The 20,779-nt window shown below is 51.4% G+C and overlaps 1 protein-coding gene and 1 pseudogene across 1 annotated transcript in view; one reads left to right on the top strand and one right to left on the bottom strand.

Annotated features, from left to right (window-relative positions):
* OPRD1 (opioid receptor, delta 1) overlaps positions 1–16,493 on the top strand; it is a 31,077-nt gene extending 14,584 nt beyond the window's left edge. The window contains exons 2-3 of the mRNA XM_012645931.1: positions 12,803–13,152; positions 15,567–16,493. Of these exons, the coding sequence (XP_012501385.1) occupies positions 12,803–13,152; positions 15,567–16,108 (892 nt within the window). The 3' untranslated portion in view covers positions 16,109–16,493. The remainder of the gene's footprint in view (positions 1–12,802; positions 13,153–15,566) is intronic.
* Positions 3,319–4,117, bottom strand: LOC105811645 (annotated as a pseudogene).
* Positions 16,494–20,779: the final 4,286 nt, after the last annotated feature.

Here is a 20,779-nt window from a genome sequence, read left to right as displayed (position 1 = left end):
TCAGCCTCCTGAGTAGCTGGGACTACAAACATGTACCACCACACCTGGCTAATTTTTCTATTTTTTATAGAGATGGGGTCTTGCTATCTTGTTCAGGCTGGTCTCAAACTCCTTGGCCTCCCAAAGTGCTGGCATTATAGGTGTGGGACACTGTGCCCAGGCTCCTCTCCTTTTCTTATAAGGATACCAGTCATATTGGGTTTAGGGTCCACCCTAATCTAGCATGATCTTATTCTAACTAACTACGTCTGCAAAGCCCCTATTTCCAAATAAGGCCGTATTCTGAGGTTCCAGGTGGACGTGGATTTGGGGGCACACTATTCAATTCAGTATACCCTCCAAGGCTCACTTTCCTCCTCTGAAAAGTGAGGATAATAATAGCAGTGATTTCACAGGGTTGTTGGAGTGATTAAATGAGATGATCCATGTAGATGCCATAGTGAAATTCAATAGAGCGCGTGAGGCACAGGTAAGCCCTGAGCCAGAGGAGCTGCTGGGGTGGGGGAGGTGGTGAGGATGATGGCTGTGATGGAGACACTTCCATCCTTGGACCCACCCTACACTGGTTAGTCACTGGACACAGGGACCTAGAACGAAGACATCCGCTAAGAGCCCGTGGCCTTGTCAGGAATTCTGAAGCCTTGGGACAGAACCCCCCCTCTTTCTCTGGTCTGAGCCACCTTGAACCGCATCTGAGCCTTAGCTCTTGGGAGGGCAGCTTCAAGAAGCAGAAAGAAATTGGTCTCCCTGAAGTTAGGAGAACCAGTTTTCTGTGTGACCTCATACAACTGTCACAACTGTCTTTCCCTCTCCAGGCCTCAGTTTCCCCATCTGTAAAGTGAGAGGGGAGGTTTGAACTCATTGTTACCGATCAGGGCCTCTTCCAGTGCTGTAGTTCCAACACAGGGCTGTGTCCCACCTCAGTGGTGGCAGGTTACCAAGAGCCAGCAAAGAAGTTAGGTGTCTGGGACTCCAGGGGCCGCCTAGCAGGTGTCATTCTGGGTCCATTTTCCTTGCCTGAACGAGAAGCCACTGTGATATGAGTGCCAGGCAGTGTGCTAGGGACATCACAGACATTACCTCATTCAGTATTCCCCACCCCCTCATGAGGCAGACAGGATCGTTATACCCAGTTCACAGAGGAGTAAAGTGAGGCCCAGCGAAGTTAGAACCCATCCAAGGTCATGCAGTCAGTGGGAGGAAGAGCTGGGGCTGCAGTCTGGGTGTGCCCAGCGTCAGAGTCCAGACTTCTCCCTGGGCTGCACCTTTGCTGTATCATAACAGCTCCCCAAGGCCGTCAGACACATTACCACGAACTTGAGGCCTTGACACATCTATTCTCTCATAGTCCTGCAGGCCAGAAGTTCAAAATTAAGGTGCCATCAGGACTGTGCTCCCTGTGAAGCCTCTTGGGCAGAATCTTTCCTTCTCTTCCAGCGTCTGGTGGCTCCAGGTGTTCCTTAGCTGGTGGCTACATCGCTCCAGTCTCTCTGCTGTCCTTACACGGCCTTCTCCTCTCTCTGTGTGTCTCTTACAGAGACACTTATCGCTGGAGTCAGGGCCCACCTGGATAACCCAGGGTGATCTCATCTCCAGATCCTTTACTTAATTACATCTGGAAATGATTTTATAGTGTTTGAACATTTTATAGTGAGCAGCTGTTATTTTTGAGAGCTCAGAAAGCATCTAGGAATCAAATGAATTCCAAATACGCCAGCGATCCGCACTGGATTTGGTTTGGGACCAGTTGAGTTTCGATCTAGGATGAAGCCGTTTTGTTCAGTTTGGTTCCTGAGGTGCCACCTGGTCGGTCAGACTAAGCGTGGCTGTTCTGACCTTTTTGCTGTGGTTCTTGTCATTGTTTTTGATTTTAGGTTTCTTGCCCCAACTTTACACTTATGGGCTGTTGTGCATAAGTGAGGGGGAGGGGAAAAAACCCCTCAGTTTAGTTAGAAACAAATGAGCTACCTGGGATAAATGATCTGAGTGAATGTTTCCCCTGGCCCCGGGCAGAGCTGAGTCACTTCCGATTCGGGGCAAACAGGGTCAGACCCAGGTATCCTTCTGGGGATCGGGGCTGGTCCAGGTTGAAAAGGGAGAAGGTGGGAGAAGGTTGGAAGGAAAGGAGGGAGGAAGGAAGGACAAAAGGAGAGAGGGAGGGAGGAAAAAAGAGGTGCCTCTGTTTGATCTCTTCAGTCTGTGGCTGGTTACTTTCAAGGGTCGGGGCACCTTGACACCTTCCTCCAGTAAAGCCGTGTCTCCTCTGTTCCTGGCCCTGTGCTGAGTGCTGGGATGGTGTGCAGGATGCCCCAGTCCGGTGTGGAAGACAGCCCCACCAACACTTACTCATTCCACAGATGTGTTTGGAGCACCTCTTTGCTGGGCACTGCCAGAGGTTCTAGGCTTGTAGGGATGAGCAAGACAGATGCGACCCCTGCCCTCGGGAGCTGATATTTCAGTTGTCAAAGAGAGTATGTCAGGGGTACACAGAGTACTCTGGGTCCACAGGAGAGCAGCAAACACAGAAGTCAAGAGGGAGGCACTGGGATTTGAGGGAAGAGCCCGGGGTTTGAATCTCCACTCAGTCTCTTTCTGACCCTGCAACTTTGGGCAAGTTCCCTTTACTGCTCTCTATAAATTGGGACTAATAAATGCTGTCTGCCCCGTAGGGCTGCTGTCAGGATTAAATGTTATAAAATGCTTATCCCTGTGCCTGGCATATAGTAAGTGTCCTAAAAATATTTATTATCAATTAAAAAACAAAGCAAGCCGGGCGCGGTGGCTCACGCCTGTAATCCTAGCACTCTGGGAGGCCAAGGCGGGCGGATTGTTTGAGCTCAGGAGTTTGAAACCAGCCTGAGCAAGAGCGAGACCCCGTCTCTACTAAAAATAGAAAGAAATTAATCGGACAACTAAAAATGTATAGAAAAAAAATTAGCCGGGCATGGTGGCGCATGCCTGTAGTCCCAGCTACTCGGGAGGCTGAGCCAGAAGGATTGCTTGAGCCCAGGAGTTTGAGGTTGCTGTGAGCTAGGCTGATGCCACGGCACTCACTCTAGCCCGGGCAACACAGTGAGACTCTGTCTCAAAAAAAAAAAAACAAAAAAACAAAGCAAGTGGCTCATGCCTGTAGTGCTAGCACTTTGGGAGGCCAAGGCAGGAGGATTGCTTGAGCCCAAGAGTTTGAGGTTGCAGTGAGCTATGGTTGCACCTGTGAATAGCCACTGCACTCCAGCCTGGACAACCTAGTGAGACTGTCTCCTTTTTTTTGAAGGATAACTTTTATTATTTTTATGTACAGGAAACAACAGCGGACATTTAGCTCAGTTTGGTGGAAAGTTCTTTAGTCTTTGCCTTTTCCACCTTGGTGATGCGAGCCACAGATTTCGGACCCAGGATGTTACCTCCCCAGTGACAATAGATCTTGTCGTATCTGTCGTTGTAGTTGGTCCTGATGGCTTCCACCAGCTTAGGCAGAGCTCCTTTGTCTTCCAAGTTAACCTGTGTGAAGGTGACGGTGGTGCAGGTCTTCCTGTGAACTAGACGCCCCAGCCTGGCCTTTCCCTTGTTAATGCAGTGAGGGACCCCCATCTTCCGACACAGTGCAGGCAGGAAGACAACCAGCTCGATGGGATCCACGTCGTGTGCGATCACCACCAGCTGAGCCTTCTTGTTCTCCACCAAGGTGGTGACGGTGTTGACCCCTGCTTGAAAGACAGGTGGTCTCTTAGTGGGGACATCCCCTTTGCCGGCAGCTTTCTTCTCAGCCTGGGCCAACAGTCGTGGCTTCTTGTCTTGCTTCGTCTCTGGTCTGTACTTGTGGCCAGCTTAAGCAGCGAGTAGCTGTTTGGTGGTCCAAGGCCTGGGTGAACCAGTTAATGGCAGGAGGCACTTTCAGCTGCTTATAGAGGATAGCTCTTTGCCTCTGCAAACGGATGTAGTGGGGCCATTTGACAAAGTGGGTGAGGTCCCTTTTGGGCTGGATGTCCTGTCCAATGCCAAAGTTTTTCAGCCTCTTCTCGGACAGAGGGTTCACCACCTTCTTGGCCTCCTGCTTCTTCACCACAGCGCGGGCCGGAGCCACCTTCTTGCCCTTGGCCTTCTTTCCCTTCGGCATGTTGGGTGGCTGGAGCCGAGACTGTCTCTTAAACAAAACAAAAACAAAAAACCCCCACAGGTGTAAAGAGTGCATAAATCATGCCTGAGAAAGACCTGGCATAGTTATTGTCTATAAATACTGGCTGCCACCCCCTTGTGACCACAGGTGTACGTTTTGTTCTGAATTAACTTCTCCTCTTTGCCCACTGGGCCCCATATTCGTGCATGTGAAATTGTTCTGATGTTTGTAAGTGCTGTGAGCAGATTGTCTCCAAATCCCTGAACCATAGCAGGGCTGAGGAATGTGTGGAAAAGAGATGAATGCTATGGGGCAGGCCCAGTTTGCTCCTGGCCTCCAGACTGGGCCCCTCACCGTGACCCGGGTTTGACAGGTGCAGGTGGCAAGGAGGCCGGGGGAAAGTGGACAGAGACCCAAGTGGTTACGAGCTTGGGCTCTGCAAACCAGGTAGATCTAAGTTTGAATCTTGTCACTGTCACTTCTTAGCTGTGTGTCTTTGGGTGAGCCATCTAGCTTAGCCCATCTGCAGAATGAAGATAATGTTAACACTCGAGATGGCCGCGAGGATGAAATGAAATCATGCATTCACTGCTTTTGGCATAGTGCCTGGCACATAAGAGAAAAGACACTCAGAGAATATTGCTTAAAGAAAACAAACAACTCACCCAAAGCTGCCCAACCAGTCCTACTGATGCCTTGTGCAGAGGAAGGAATGTACTGACCTTCCTCTGGGCACCGGGCATTAAGATGTCAGCTCCTCTGATCAACTGCTCTGGGTTTGCCTAGGGAGAAAATTCTTCCTCGGCGCTGACTTGTCAGTCTGTACTAGGGTATTCGGCCGAGAGGCCCAGCTCTCCAGAGGCCCAGGAACGTGTGTGGATTCCATGTGCAAGTTACACACAATCTCTATCAAACTGAAAGAAAATTAACAGAGGTGGTGACAATCCTCTTGCACCAGGGCTTGTTTAACAGAAGGGTCTAGGGCTCTGAAACGAACATGCTCGGCTGCTCAGTGCTTGGTGTAGAGAGAGCTTCGGTGATGGTTGGAGCAAGTTCCCTGGCAGTTGCATAATTCAAGATGAGCTAATAGGGATCTCTTAGAGAAAAAGCAAAGCGTTTCCCAGAGGCATCTCAGAGTCAACAGAGATGCAGCCAGACCTTTACCGTCCTCATGCCCTGTGTTGGATCCGATGAGTGATGATTAAACTCTAAGAGAAAAAAGCAGAAAAATATCAGGAAGAACAAACCAAAAGGGCTGCCAATTCCTGACTACATGCTGGCCTGTAAGCTGGACGCCTTCGCGTGTGTCGGCTCCTGAAAAGCGTCACTGCACTGACGTTACCAACGAGGTTCCAGAAAGAGAAGTGATTTGTTCAAGATCACTCAGCTGTGTGTGCTGAGGAGCCAAGATCAGGATGGCTCTAAAGGATCCCCTCAGCCCGCTCTCAGGCGTAGAAAATAAACACAGTGACAGCTCTCAATTACCTACTTCTTTTTTTTATTGTGGCAAAATATACACAACATGAAAAAATGCCATTTTAACCATTTTGAAGGATGCAGTTCAGTGACATTAAGGACATTCACGTTGGTGTGCGGCCATCACCACCATCCATGTCCAGAACTTATTTCATCTTCCCAAACTGAAACTCCTACCCATTAAACACTGACTTCCCATCCTCCCTAGCCCCCAGCCCCTGGTAACCCCATGCTTTCTGCCTCTGCGAGTCTGACTACTCTAGGTACCTCGTGTAAGTGGAATCACGCAGTATTCGTCTTTTTACTTAGCACAGTGTCCTCGAGGGTCATCCACATTCTAGCATATGTCAGAATTTCCTTTTTTTTTTTTTTTTTTGAGACAGAGTCTCACTCTGTTACCCAGGCTAGAGTGCCGTGGCGTCAGCCTAGTTCACAGCAACCTCAAACTCCTGGGCTCAAGTGATCCTCCCACCTCAGCCTCCTGAGTAGCTGGGACTATAGGTGCATGCCCCCACCCTGTGCTAATTTTTTTACATTTTTTGTAGAGATGGGGTCTCACTATGTGCCCAGGCTGGTCTTGAACTCCTGGCCTCAAGTGATTCCCTGCCTTGGCCTCCCAAAGTGCTGGGATTACAGGTGTCAGCCACTGCACTCAGCCTCTTCTTTGCTATTCTTCTAGTATCTGTGTCAACGAAGACTGTTTCTCCCAATAGCATGAGCAGTTTGAGCCTCATTTGGTTCACGTGGGCCCTTAGGATCCTGGTTCTCCAGCATTTGCACCTGGGCCCTACATTGGACTACACCTTTGTTTGTGCCAGGGCCACCCTAGTCCTGGCACCCCTGAGGTGTCCTTAGGGCAGGAATGGCAAACAGGCTCTGTGTGCTATGCCAACTCTGAATAAATACAATGCAGCCTTTGGGAGATAGCTAGGATTAGACAAGGTTGTGAGGGTGGGGCCCTCATGGTGGGATTCACTTATAAAGAGGCCCCAGAGAGCTTGCTCCCCCTGGCCCTGGCCATGTGAGGACACAGCGAGAAGGCATCCATCTACGAGCCTGAGTGACGGTTCACTCCTGTAATCCTAGCACTTTGGGAGGCTGAAGAGGGAGGATCATTTGAGGCCAGTAGTTCGAGACCAGCCTGAGTAATATAGCAAGACCCTGTCTCTATAAAAAAATTTAAAAATTAGCTGGGCATGGTGACATGCACCTGTAATCCGGGCTACTCAGGAATCTGAGGCAGAAGGGTCGCTTTAGCTCAGGAGTTTGAGGTTGCTGTGAGCTATGGTGATGCCACTGCACTCTAGCTTGGGCAATAGAGCTAGACGCTGTCTCAAAAAAGAAAAAAAAAAAAGAAGTTTTTGCAGTCCAGCCTGGGTGAGACCCTGTGCCAAAAAAAAGAAGAGAAAAACCAAGCATTGTCTTTGGGGTTATCACATGTAAACTACAGAATAAAGCAAAACCAGTTATTCTTTAAAAAAAATAGCAGTAAGGGGAGCCCCAACACAATCACATTGGGGGTTAGGACTTCCATATACGACTTTGGAGGGACACAATTTAGTCCATTGCACACCTCCTCAGGGCAGTCATCGTTGACCTCCCAGTCTCCCACTGGGTGGCAGCCATCAGTATACCCTGTGCTTATCCTTTGTGGCAGAACAGTAATAGCAGGTAACTGTACAGTAATCAGCATAGCAATTTGTTCAGGGTCTGCCCCTCCCTAAGGCCATAAATGTGAAGAGCTCAGACTGTCATCATTATCCTAGATCCCTTTTTCCGTGCCCGGCACAGATCAGGTGTTCAGTTAACACCTATTAGATGAGTGAACAAATCTCAGTTTATATCCTGTTCGCATTCTTGACTTTTTCACTATGAGAGGTGGAGGAGAAAGGAAGGTAACAAGTACCGAGGGCCAGTAGAGCAAAGGGGTTCCCAGGTGCCAGCTCTGCCGCTGACGAGTCTTATGGCCATGGGTAAGTCACTTCTCCTCTTGTACCTCAGTGTATCTCCTCTAAGAGAAGTGAACACATATTTGGATGATGAGAAGCGGTTGGAGGAGGAGTAACAACAGGGGTGAGGTGTGGGACTGAGAACCGGGGCAGGAGAATGATTGTCTGTGGAGGAAGCAATGAGACCTGGGCACCCACCCTGTGCCCTGCACAGCCAGGTGCCTGTCCCTCCACTCTGCAAGGAAGCAAAGTTGTTTTTTTTTTTCCCCTAGAGAATTAACCTGCAGGAACTCTGGATTCAGGGCCAGCAAAAACAGAAAGGGTCAGAGCGAAATACCAAATGGAGACCCCCAGACCCTTTCTCCAGCTCTGCCAACAGAATCTTGGTGGCCACTAGTGTGTAACCAGGCAAGAGATGGGAGGGTTCTTTTCTGAAGGCCCCAGAGAAGAGACCTGAAGAAACTGATACTTACATGTCCCCCAGTATAACAGCCAGGTCATCGCTCAGTTCCCCCACGGTGAAGCCCACCAGTGGACAGGGCACTCACGTGCACACACACACACACACACACACACACACACACGCGCGCGCGTGCATGGCTGCCAGTTAGTTGTTTAGTACTTCACTGAAAGATCAGCCTTTAGTCCTGTATCGAAGCAAGTCTCCAGGATAAAAAAGGGAGGTCAAAGCAGAGAAATAAACAAGAATGTCTGGAGCAAGTAGACAATGCAGAGAGCAGAAGAAAATACAAACCAAAAATTATTAGTATCCTCAAAGAGGTAAGAGAAGATATTGTAAGTAAGATGCTATATGTGCTACATAAAAAAAGAATACTACGAGAAGAAGAAAGGGCACTGGGAAAATAAAATGTGAGAGTCAAAATAAAAAAGTCAATAGAAGGGTTGAGAGGTAATGAAAAGGAAATTTCCCAGAGGGCGTAACAAAAAGACAATAGAAGAAAATTAGAGGATCAATCAAAGAGGCCCAGTATCTGACTAACGGATCTTTCAGGGATCCCAGAGAAAGCAGAGGGGAAGAAATTATCAAAGAAATGATGTGAGAACATTTCATACAGAAGGACATGAATCTTCAGCCTGAGAGGGCCCAAAACAAACGGAAAAAAGCCACCCTAAATCACATTACAAAATGTCAGCCTACCAGGGATAAAGAGAAGATCCTGCAGGTTTTAGAGGTAGAGAGGACAGATTACAGATAAATCATCAGGAATCAGAATGGCTTCAGATACTTCAGTGGCAACTGGAAGCTAGAAGATGAGGGAATCATGCCTTCAAAATTCTGATGGAAAAGTACTCCCATCAGAAGTACATCTACGGTCAAAGAAATCAGGAGAGAGGATAGAATACAGATATTTTCAGGCTGGGCATGGTAGCTCCCACCTTTAATCCCAGCACTTTGGGAGGCCGAGGTAGAAGGATCCTTTGAGGCCAGGAGTTCAAGACCAGCCTGGGCAACATAGCAAGACCCTGTCTCTACAAAAAACTTTACAAAATTAGCCAGGTGTGGTGGCACATGCCTGTAGTCCCAGCTACCCGGGAAACTAAGGTGGGGGCATTGCTTGAGTGCAGGAGTTTGAGGTTGCAGTGAGCTATGATGACGCCACTGCACTCTAGCCTGGGTGATGGTGTGTGTGAGAGAGAGAAAAAAAAGCATTTTTCAGGCCGAGCGCGGTGGCTCACGCCTGTAATCCGAGCTCTCTGGGAGGCCGAGGCGGGCGGATTGTTTGAGCTCAGGAGTTCGAAACTAGCCTGAGCAAGAACGAGACCCCGTCTCTACTAAAAAATAGAAAGAAATTAATCGGACAACTAAAAATATATAGAAAAAATTAGCCGGGCATGGTGACGCATGCCTGTAGTCCCAGCTACTCGGGAGGCTGAGGCAGGAGGATCGCTTGAGCCCAGGAGTTTGAGGTTGCTGTGAGCTAGGATGATGCCACGGCACTCTAGCCCAGGCAACACAGTGAGACTCTGTCTCAAAAAAAAAAAAAAAAAAAAAAAATTTTCAGGCAGGCAAAGGTGTAAAAATTTTATCTCCTACGTAAAAGTCAGGAAGTGACGAGAGTATGTGCTCCACTAAAATGAAGACATAAACCAAGATAGAGGGAGACGTGCAAGCCAGGAGACAGGTGCTCTAACAGAGGAGGATAGGATGCAGCTGGTCTAGAAGGAGCCAGTCCCAGATGGAAAGGGGAGGAGGAAGGGGCCAGCTAGATCACTAGGAAAACAGAAGGAACTAATAGATTATTGGTTGCATGGAATAGGCATCTTACAGATTTGCTGGCATGTTTGAGGAGACTTAGCTATATGTACACAGAACTGAACAAATGGAAAAAATAGGCAATTCTTGTCTTCAGAAAGATAAAAAAATCTGTACTAAAAAACAAATGTAATTATAGTATGCTATTTGGCTCAGCAGTGGAAAACATCTACAAGGTCATAAGAATGTAAACCCTGAGCAGGGCAAAATCCTGTGCTTGCCTATAGTCCCAGCTACTTGGGAGGCTGAGGTAGGAGGATTGCTTGAGCCCAGGAGTTCAAGACCAGCCTGGAAAATATAGCAGGGCCCCATCTCTACAAAAAAATTAAGAAATTAGCCGGGCATGGTGGTGCACACCTGTAGCCCCAGCTGTTTGATCCTGGGAGGATCACTTGAGCCTAGGAGTTCAAAGTTGCAGTGAGCTATGACTGCACCACTGCCCTGCAGCCTGGGTGACAGAGCGAGACTCTGTCTTTAAAAAAACAACAAAACAACAACAACAACAACAACAAAAAGTGAAGCAGCCTAGAATTGTCCTAGGGAGTGTAGTTGCCCTTGGAAACACTGAATGGACCTGGATTGTTTGTTACTGCAGCGTAGCCTTGCTTAACCAAATGCATACTTCAGCAAATACTGTCTAAAATTGATAAATCAAGAAGTAGCCATGTAAGCATATTCTTTAGAATTACGGAGATAATCACCAGAATAGCTAAAAACATTACAAGTGGTTGCAGGACAGAGGCGTGCTTGAGGCAGGGTGGGTAGAGGGGCAGCCATTCTCATTATAGTCCTGTATGACTGTTCACACCATGTCATTGTAGTACCTTGGCAGAAATAACATTTTTTAAAAAGTTATAGACATATGTAGTCTGGAAGGGTCCCCACCAAACTGTTGCAGGGGCTGTCTCTCAGGAGGGAGGGAGGGCACGCTCCACAGAACATGTGAGGGGCTACAGATGTGGCTGGACGGGGAGGGCACCGTGGGAAGGGAGGCCACCCGGATGGAAGGCCAGTGTGACGAGTGGTTTTCATCCTGATGGCAGTGGGGAGCTATGGAAGGGTTGTGAGCAGTAGAGTGTCCTGAGCAAGTCTGCCCTTTAGAGCCCCCTGAGTTAAGTGGGTGATGAATTTGGGGGCGGGTGAGAGCCAACGAGGCCTGGCCTAAGACATCCACACCACAGATACCTGCTGAGAGCCTGCTTTTTTGCCGGTCACTATCGAAGGGCCCGGTGACACAGCAGGGAACTCAGTGGACCAAGTCCTCTGCCTTCAGGGAGCTTGCAGGGGCCAGAGAGCCGAATGGACAGAAAAGAACATAAATAGAAATCAGGCAGGGGTTTGTGCCCTAACGAAAAATGCAGCAGCTGAAGGACATAGAGATACTTTGGGCAGGGCGGGCGGGGAGGGCCTCTCTGAGGAGGTGACGTTGGAATAGGGTCCTGAATGAAGCAAAGGAGCAAGCTGTGCGAAATCTGGGGGACAAAGGTTCCAAGCAGAGGAAACAGCAGGTCCAGAGGCCCTGAGGGGGGGAGGTGGGAGTGGGTTTGACATGTCTAAGGATCAGCCAGGAGGCCGGCGTGTGGCAGGGGCACGTCACTCTAGGGGCAGTGCTGGGAGCTGAAGTCCCAGAGGCGTCAGGGCCAGCTTGTGGAACAGAGAACTTTGGGGAGTCGTGGGGCATTGCGAGCAGGAGAGTGGCATGGTTTGTTTTGAGGCTGGAGGAGCGAGACTGAGGGGGCCGGCAGGACAGGGCGTGGCTGCAGGGGGGACAGCGGCCTGTGAGGCGGGGAGCTATGGGCTCCACCCGGCAGACAGTCATCGCCGGGCCGCTCAGCCCGCCTGGACCAGCGACAGTAGCTTCATCACCCACTTCCCAGATCCCAGCCCCCTCTGGGAAAGGAAGGATCCTTCACAAATCAAAATAGCAGGCAAAGAACAGCCTCTAATTGTTCTGCGTAAGAGCAGAGAAATTAGACGAGTCAGCTGTGGGGTTGAGACCGCCTCCCACACAGCTGTGATCCCGCACCCGCTGAAGACACACTTCCTGAGACTTGCAGTTCTGCTGGCTCCCAGCAAAACTTTTTGCTTCTCCAGCCCCAGAGCAAAGGACAGGGAGGGAGTAGGACAGATGCTGGCCCTGGAGGACAGTGAGTGAGTCAATTTTTTTTTTAAGCCAAAAAAATCAATCACTTCCTAAAGGAACAGGCTTAGCTGGTATGGGTTTGTTTAATCATGGAAATATTGAGTGGCCTCATCCTGGGTGCCCGGGGCTGAGCATGGTACCAGAGGGAGTCTAGAGGAGTGGAGGCACAGAGCGTGGTACCGCCCTGCGGGTAGAGTGGAGCGAGGGCACAGGGAGGCAGGGGGTTTCAGTTCTCGCCCCGGCTCTGCCACTGTCGCTGTATACCTTGGATGGGGTCGTGCTGCCTCTCTTGGCTTCAGTCACCCCATCTCTCCCCAGTGTGGGCTTTAGGCTACACAGTGATTCTCAAAGTTTGGAGTTCATTAGGATCACTTGGGGTAGAGGGTGCTTGTTACAGACGAAGATTCCCAGGCCCCAGGTCCAGAGATTAAGATTCAGCAGATCTCAGATGGGGTCCAGGAGTCTGCATTTCTCACAGGCTCTTCCGGTAATTCTGAGGGCGGTCCTTGGACCATACTTAATTAATAAAATCACTTCCCCTCAATCTGTCAGGGCTCTTCCTGCTCTGAGATTTGAGGTGTCACTCATGCAACCCTTCTCTGGGTTTCACCGATCATGCCAGGGGCATGAAAGAAGTGTCGTGTACCCCTTCCTCGGTGTGTCTGTGTGTTGTCTGTGATGGCCGTGCTGCACTGGGACTGCATCAGATAGTTTAGGGCTCAAGTCCCACCTCTGCCCCTGACCTTTTGTGTGACGTTGGACAAGTCACTTTACTTCCCAGAGTCTCGTAAGAAACTGAAATCTGTGAAGTGGGATCAATTATACATGCACTTCCTTCTAAGGTACACTAAGATGAAGACGGCCACCAACATCTACATCTTCAACCTGGCCTTGGCCGACGCACTGGCCACCAGCACGCTGCCCTTCCAGAGTGCCAAGTACTTGATGGAGACGTGGCCTTTTGGCGAACTGCTCTGCAAGGCCGTGCTCTCCATCGACTACTACAATATGTTCACCAGCATCTTCACGCTCACCATGATGAGTGTCGACCGCTACATCGCCGTCTGCCACCCTGTCAAGGCCCTGGACTTCCGCACACCTGCCAAGGCCAAGCTGATCAACATCTGCATCTGGGTCCTGGCCTCCGGTGTTGGTGTGCCCATCATGGTCATGGCTGTGACCCGTCCCCGGGGTGAGTGAGTGAGCTGTGGCACAGGCCACTGACCACAGGAGGCAGCACATGGGCCTCTGTGGGCTTGCCAGGCCCTACTAGGGTGTGTGAAGGTGGCTCACAAATGGAGGTGTGGATTGCTGATCAATGAAAGTGTGACGGCTGGCCAGTGGGAGTGTGGGAGGTCAGCCAATGGGAATGTGAGTGGTTGACTATGTGAGGATGAATGACTGGTCAGTGGTCCTATGGGTTGCTGGCCAAAGGGAATGTATGAATTTGTGAATGGGATTATGGATGGCTAGTCCATGTGCATGCAGGCAGCAGCCAGGAATGTGTGGATGACCGACCTTTAGGGAGATGGATGGATGGCCAGTGGGGTGAGAGTATCACTGGCCAGGGAGCAGTGGAGGCCACAGGATCTGCAGTCCCAAACTTCCTTTCACCCTAATTTGAAAACCATTGGCCCAGATGACCAAAGCAAGGCCTAGAGAATGGCCCACAGAGAATGACAGACAGGTGTATTTCCTGAGAGTACAATGGCAATTATTATAGTAACTGCCTACATTAGGATAGCTGTTGTAACGCACAGTCTCCGAAGCTCAGGGGCTTAACAGCGGAAGTTTACCCCTCACTCACATCACAATCCAATGTAAGAGGAGCACAGTCACTCAGGAACCCAGGTTGGCTTCTGAATCCTACTGATGGTTTCTGAATCTTCCACTGCCGGCATGCGGCAGGCAGATGAGTATGGAGAGGGAGTGGGGAGAAAGCACAACCACTTTAAGTGTTATGGCCCATCCCTTCCTAGTGAGAACTGGTTACGTGGCCCCACCGTGATGTAAGGAAGTGGGAAAAGTAGTCTAGAAAGGTACCAAAGACGCTAGTAACTAATTACTTCTCTCAGCCATATTATATCATGGGATGTAGAGAAGGTTAAAACAGGTTCTATGTGTAAAATACTTAGAACAAGGCCTGACTCACTGCCAAGGCCCAATAAATAGCAGCTGTTAAGTGATTAAGCCTGTGCAATAGACAAGGCAGGGACTCCTACCTCCATTTGACTGTAGGAAGACTGAGATTCAAAGAGGTTGGGTGGTTTACTTAGGGTCACACAGCCAGGCATTTGGTAGGATTTGGCCTATAACCCAAGGTTCCTGCCCCCAAATCCTGCCCTCCTTGAGAAGAGGTTTGCAGAGGGTCAGTGCTGTGGGCGGGGAGGGGAACAGGCTTGATGGGAGGCTTGGTCACCCTTGACTCTCACAAGGGCAAAGCCCCCAGTGCCCTTATACAGCCTCTGAGCAGTTGGTCTTGACTCAGCAGCAGGGCCGCCTCTTCGCTGTCAGCTTGCAATTTACGGGCCATTAACTGCAGCCCTGCTGGGGGCTGGACCAGATGGGCCTCCTTACTCTACACGCTCTCACACGCACAGACTGGTTCTGTATGCCACTTGCTGTGTGTCCTTAAACAAGTGCTGTTCCTCTCTGGGCCTGGTTCTGCCATCTGTACAATGAAGGCTTTGGACTCAGTCCTCCCCAGGGGTCCTGCCAGCCTGATGTCCTGTGGTCCCACTTTGTCTGTAGGTTCCCAGCCCTCTTCTCATAACTCTCAGGCTCAAGTCCACTGTCTGGCTCCTTAATCCTGGCATTCCAAGAGATCTTGGCCAGCCCCAGGACTGTATCAGAATCCCATAGCATCCCCTAAGGTGCTCATCCAGCCCAAGGCCACACTCCAGGAATGGGGACCTCATTCCATCCTGGGTGCCCTTCCCATCTCCGGGCACGCCTGGCTGTCAGGAGGTTCTTCTTGAAGTTGAGCTGAGATCTGCCCTGTCAGAAGGCTGGTCCCAGCCTGGCCTCTGGACTCCTGCACGTATGTGCCCCTCTTCCCTGTGAGTGTCCCAAGAGCTTGGACCCCACTGTGCTTTACATGCCTTAGCCTGTTTAATCCTCGTAGCAATCCTATGAGATGTAGGTACTATTAGTCCCACTGCTGAAGCTCAAAGAGGTTGAGTAATTTGCCTACACAGCCCTGCTCCTAACTCATGCTAAATCAATCTTACCAGTACTGTCCCCACTGGAGCTAGTTTGGAAATGGGTTGGGTTGTTTTCAGTTATCACAATGACTGGCATTTAGTGGGATGGGCTAAATTATTTCATTACTGCCACCCATGGACTGAGAGGCTTATAAAGGGGCCGGGAGAGAACATAGAAAGACCTCCTGGATGAGGGCCAATCCTGCTGGGGTCTTTAAGGACTAGTAGGAGTTCACCGAGTACAGAAGCGCAGGAGGACATTCCAGGCAAAGGAATCGCCTTGAGCAAAGGCCAGAAGGAGGTGGTGGGACCTGACCAAGCTTTAGAAGGGTGGGCAAACAGGTCGGGCCCCATGGGGTGCACAGGCCCTCACCCACTGTCTTTCCTTGTTTCCCCGGCCCAGACGGGACGGTGGTGTGCATGCTCCAGTTCCCCAGCCCCAGCTGGTACTGGGACACGGTGACCAAGATCTGCGTGTTCCTCTTCGCTTTCGTGGTGCCCATCCTCGTCATCACCGTGTGCTACGGCCTCATGCTGCTGCGCCTGCGCAGCGTACGCCTGCTGTCGGGCTCCAAGGAGAAGGACCGCAGCCTGCGGCGCATCACGCGCATGGTGCTCGTGGTGGTGGGCGCCTTCGTGGTGTGCTGGGCGCCCATCCACATCTTCGTCATCGTCTGGACGCTGGTGGACATCGACCGCCGCGACCCGCTCGTGGTGGCCGCGCTGCACCTGTGCATCGCGCTGGGCTACGCCAACAGCAGCCTCAACCCCGTGCTCTACGCCTTCCTCGACGAGAACTTCAAGCGCTGCTTCCGCCAGCTCTGCCGCAAGCCCTGCGGCCGCCCGGAGCCCGGCAGTTTCAGCCGCGCCCGCGAAGCAACGGCCCGCGAGCGGGTCACCGCCTGCACCCCGTCCGACGGTCCGGGCGGTGGCGCCGCCGCCTGACCAGGCCAGGCCGCCCCCGCCCCCACGTGCCCCTCCGAAGCGACCCCGCGGCCACACCGAGTCCTAACGCCAGGCGGAGGCCACGATCCGGAATGGGAAAGTAGAGGGTCGGAGGCTTGGGACCGGCAGCGGGCCGCTGTACTGGAGAAGGGGGCCAGGCAGTGGAGTGGCGGACGGCAGATCGCTGGGGCCATGCCTCTGGGCTGGGTGCACGGTCGACGGCTCTAGGTTGGGCGGGGGAGCTAGGGACTCCAGAAGAGTGGAGTGACACAGGGCCCTGTGACTCTCGAAGTGGGCCGCCAAAGAGCGACTCCGCAGTGGGGTGGGGCCTCAACCTTGGGACAGCCTCCAGTTCTAACCCGGAGAGGGGCGTTCGGGAGCAGGGTCTGTCCTGAGACCTTAGGCTCCCAAGCCCAGGACCCAGGAGGGGCAGTGGTGGGGACAGTTGCTTGAGAACTGAGCTGCAAGGTTGGACCTCTGTGTAGTGGGGACGGGCCTCTTCTGGGACAAGACGGAAGGACAGGACAGTCTGGCATGGCTACAGCTCAAGATTTGGTCGCAAGATAGGAGGCCCGCGTGCAGGGGGTGGGGCCTCAACTTGGGGTAGAGTCCAGCCTCTGAGTTCTAGCAAGGGCGGGGCTCGCCAAGGCTAGGTCCAACTTGATGTCTTTATAAATAAGAATATAAAAGAAACAGAGGAAGAGAGAGAAACAATATACCTTTTCTCTCTGACATTTATTTGCTTGGAACTGGCAGGGACGCTTCAGCAGGGAGGTAGTGGCCACAGCGCTGCGTTCCAGTGGGGCTGTGGGGACCGGACAGCAAAGGGGCCAGCAGCTCCAGGATAGAGTAGTGGGACATGGCCTCGGTTGGAGTAGGGTCCCCAGACCTGAGTTCTAACAGGGGCCCAGAGGCTTGGAAAGGAGCCAGAAGGTCCCTCGGCTCCAAAACCCATGCTTCTAGTGGGCCCCTGTGCCAAGGGGCAGTGGCGGTGGGCTGAGGCAGAGAGGTGGGCTCTCCTTTGAGGTTCACTCCTCAAGCTGGAGAGTGGATGCTCTTCACGGGTCCCCAGGGCCCTGGCTTCTCTGTCCAGGTACTAGAGGACAGCGGACCGCGTACTTAGAGCCCGATGGATGGTAAGTGGCATCTGGAACTGGGTGGCCGGTATCAGAAGCATCAGCGCGGACTTGGTGCTGGGTCTTGGGCCCCTGATAGGAACCTGGAAGAAATGCCCCCCTCCTCCCAACGTGTGTCTGGTGCCAATGACTCCATTGAACTGGAACTGCCCATGTGGGGACTGGATTTTGAAGGAGGAGAAGAAGGCTTTCCCAACTGCAACACTAGCGTCAGCGTGTGCTCCCCTGTCCCTTTGCCCCCAGTCTTCCCCAGTCCCCCACCTGCTCCAGCCCAGCTGCCCCCTTCAAGCTGCTGAGGGCGGCATCCACCCCGAGTTGGGCTTAGAAGTTTTTCTCTCCATTTGTGTGGCATTTTGTTCAGGCACTCCCAGATCTTTGCTTCCCCAGTGTCAGAGTCTGTCCTGTTCCCTGTGCCTCCCCCAGGCGTCATCCCCCCACCCCTCCCCTCCCTCACAGACGCTGCCTCAGAAATGCACCCGACTCCCCACTGAAGCGGTGCGCTGACATCCTTGTAAAAACAAATTTAATTTTCTTCCCTTTTTGGGACAGATGGAAAGAAATTGACGTCTTTGTCTCAAACAAAAGGAAAAAGATAAAGAAACAATATATCTCTTTCCCTTTGACAGCCATTTCTTTGGAACAAAAGCAGGGAGGCTGTCACTCCTGCAGGGACTGAATAGCATTCAGGGGGCTGAGGGCTTAGGCACCAAGATGGGCACCTTTAGGAAAAGGTTGCCCTCAGTGGGCAAAGGATAGCCCCCTTCTCAGGGTGAGGTCCTCAGAAGCCCCAGACCTGGGGATGTTCTTCCTTCGGGAAAGGGCTCCCCGGGGGCCTGGAAAGCTATGGGGCAGTGCCCGGCACTCACGTCCAGCCTGCTAAGCCACCGTGACCTGGGGTCCCAACCTTCCTAGATCACCCTCACCACCCATATGGACCACAGAGACCTCTATGTCTGAGTGGGGGGGGATCAGCAAGTCAGGGACACTCCTGGACACTCCTCATCATCTGAGACTCCTCTTGCTAATGCTTTGGGGGTATGGCAGGGAAAGGGGACAATTTAGGAACAAGAGAAGACTCCTGAATGAAGTAGTGTTAGAGCCAGGCTGTTTATTCTCCTTGCAAAGACTGTGTCCCCTTCAGCCCCTCCTAGGACAGACCTGTTTCAAGGCTGCTTGAAGTCTGCTCACTGCCATCTCCTGGGGCTGTAATTGATCTGGCTGCTTTTTACCCCTTCTGGTAGATAAATTTGTCCTGGGTACAGAAGGGGCTGAGTCCAGACCACATGCGTTTAAGGTAAGGCAAACTTGGATTGGAATCTGCTTCATGCGAGACATGCGCTCTGGGCGCTGGGACTTGGGAATGAGTGAGACGTGGCCCTGCCCAATGCTCGGAGACAAAGCACAAACATGGTTGCATCTCAGTGTGGTGAGTGTAGTGATGGAGCCCCAGGGAGGGTGTCACTGGGAAGTGCCTTTTCTAGCTTGTTACTAAAACACATTTGTAGCAATTCCCTAAAAGGTGGAAAAGGGTCAGGGGCCTTAAAGCATGAATAGGAGTTGGCCACCAAGAAGAGGGTACAGTGTGTGCAAAAGCATGGGGATGTTTAAGTGCTTGGCACACCCAAAAAGTTGGATGCAGCTGGATCGCGGGCTTAACTGAGCTGTTTTGTGTGTCAGGCTCTGGGCCAAGTACTTCATGCACTTCTCCCCGTCTGGTCCTCATGACAGCCCAGTGGGGGAAGTAGTATCATCCCCATTTTAGACAAGAGAGCTGAGGCTCAGAGAGGTCAAGCCACTTGCCCCTGGGTCACAGAGCCTGTTAGTATTGGCAGAACTCAGGTCAGTGGAATTCTAGGGTCCAAGTTTCCAGTTAATTCCAGACATCAGACCAAATGGAAAGATCTGAAGGAAGAGGGCAATTTTCTATGAACTTTTGTTCCTCCTGAAGCTCTCCAAATCTTCACATTTCAAAATGTGCTATGCATGATGCATTTTAAAGCTCTAAATTGACAGTGTAATTCTAGATCATCACAGGGTTCTCAAAACTGCAGAATAGGTCTGCTTCCCCCAAAATTTCCATTCTTCTCTCTCTAGGGGGAGGGAGGGAGGTTTTTGTCCCTGGTTTCAGAACTGTCCTACCATTTCATATCTCTTCTTAATACAATAGAAGTAGTGGTTAAGGCTGGAATCAGATCTTGGCTTTCCCTCTTTGAGCCTGTTTCCTTATCTCTATAGAGTGGACTTCCTTCATGGTGATCGTGAGGACTTAATGTATGTATAGGTATAGGGCCCAGCACGTAAGTCAACTCTAAGCATACTGTAAGTGGCAGTTATTACTTCAAAGTAGAGCTGGGCCTGGCGTGGTGGCTCATACTTGTAATCCCAGCACTTTGGGAGGCTCAGGCAGGAGGATGGCTTGAGGCTAGCAGTTCGATACCAGCCTGAGCAACATAATAAGATCATATCTGTACAAAAAATAGAAAAACCAGCTGGGTGCAGTGGCTCACACCTGTGGTCCTACCACCCTGGGTGGCTGTGGCAGGAGGATCACTTGAGCTCAGGAGTTCGAGACCAGCCTGAGCAAGAATGAGACCACGTCTCTACTAAAAATAGAAAAAATTAGCTGAGTGTGGTGATGTGTACCTGTAGTCCCAGCTACTCAGGAGGCTGAGACAGGAGGACCGCTTGAGCCCAGGAGTTGGAGGTTGCAGTGAGCTGTGTTGATGCCATTGAACTCCAGCCTGGGCAGCAGAGCAAGACCTTGTCTCAAAAAACAATGTGGAACTGGAGTGCAAGGTCAGAGCTAGAGACCTACAGGGAAAAGTGGGTGACCTTTCCCAGGGAGTGATGATGAGAGAGAAGAGACCTGGCTTGGGGGCCCCCCTTCTTCCTGGGTTCAGGAGCCACTGTGGGGAGGGAGAAGCTGCTGGAGAAGCAGGAGGATGGGGAGCATGTGCTGCCATGGAAACTGGAGGAGGAGGGTGTTCCCAGGGGGAGGGAGTGATGGATAATGTCAAGTGTCATAAGAGGATGGGGGTAGGGAGGGCAGGAGGGTGATGGGAGTAAACCAGAGCCCTTGAGTTCAGTCTCCTGCATGGCCTGGGAAGCCCCCAAACCTGGATTCAAATCTCAGCTCTGAAGCTACTGGCTGTGTGACCTAGGCAAGGGATTTGCCCTCTCTGAGCTTCTGTTTCCTCCTAAATCTAAGATGAGGGAATGGGTCAGTCTCTAATAAGAGTCTTGGTTTTGCTGGATTGTTGGCCGTTTGCTAGAAGTGTGGTCTTAAGAATGTGGCTTCACCTCCAAGAGCTCCCTCTGAAAGCTACAGATACAGTGAGCAAAGTGCCTACCAAAGTGCCTGGCACATCCTAGGCCCTCAATACAGGGTTACTCTCTAATAATTACGCGGGTGCCAGAGGCAGCTGCTCTAAGGTTTGCTTAGCTCGGAATGTGAAATGCTCCTCAAGGTAGAGAGGGGCCCCCGGCGCTCTCGGAGGACTTGGAACAACAGTCCAGGTTGGGCACCTTCTGGGTC

The sequence above is a fragment of the Propithecus coquereli genome, unplaced genomic scaffold (assembly GCF_000956105.1).
Source record: "Propithecus coquereli isolate 6110/MARCELLA unplaced genomic scaffold, Pcoq_1.0 Scaffold239, whole genome shotgun sequence".
NCBI lineage: Eukaryota > Metazoa > Chordata > Mammalia > Primates > Indriidae > Propithecus > Propithecus coquereli.
Note: the sequence above shows the minus strand (reverse complement) of the source record. Positions and strands in the feature narration are given on the sequence as shown.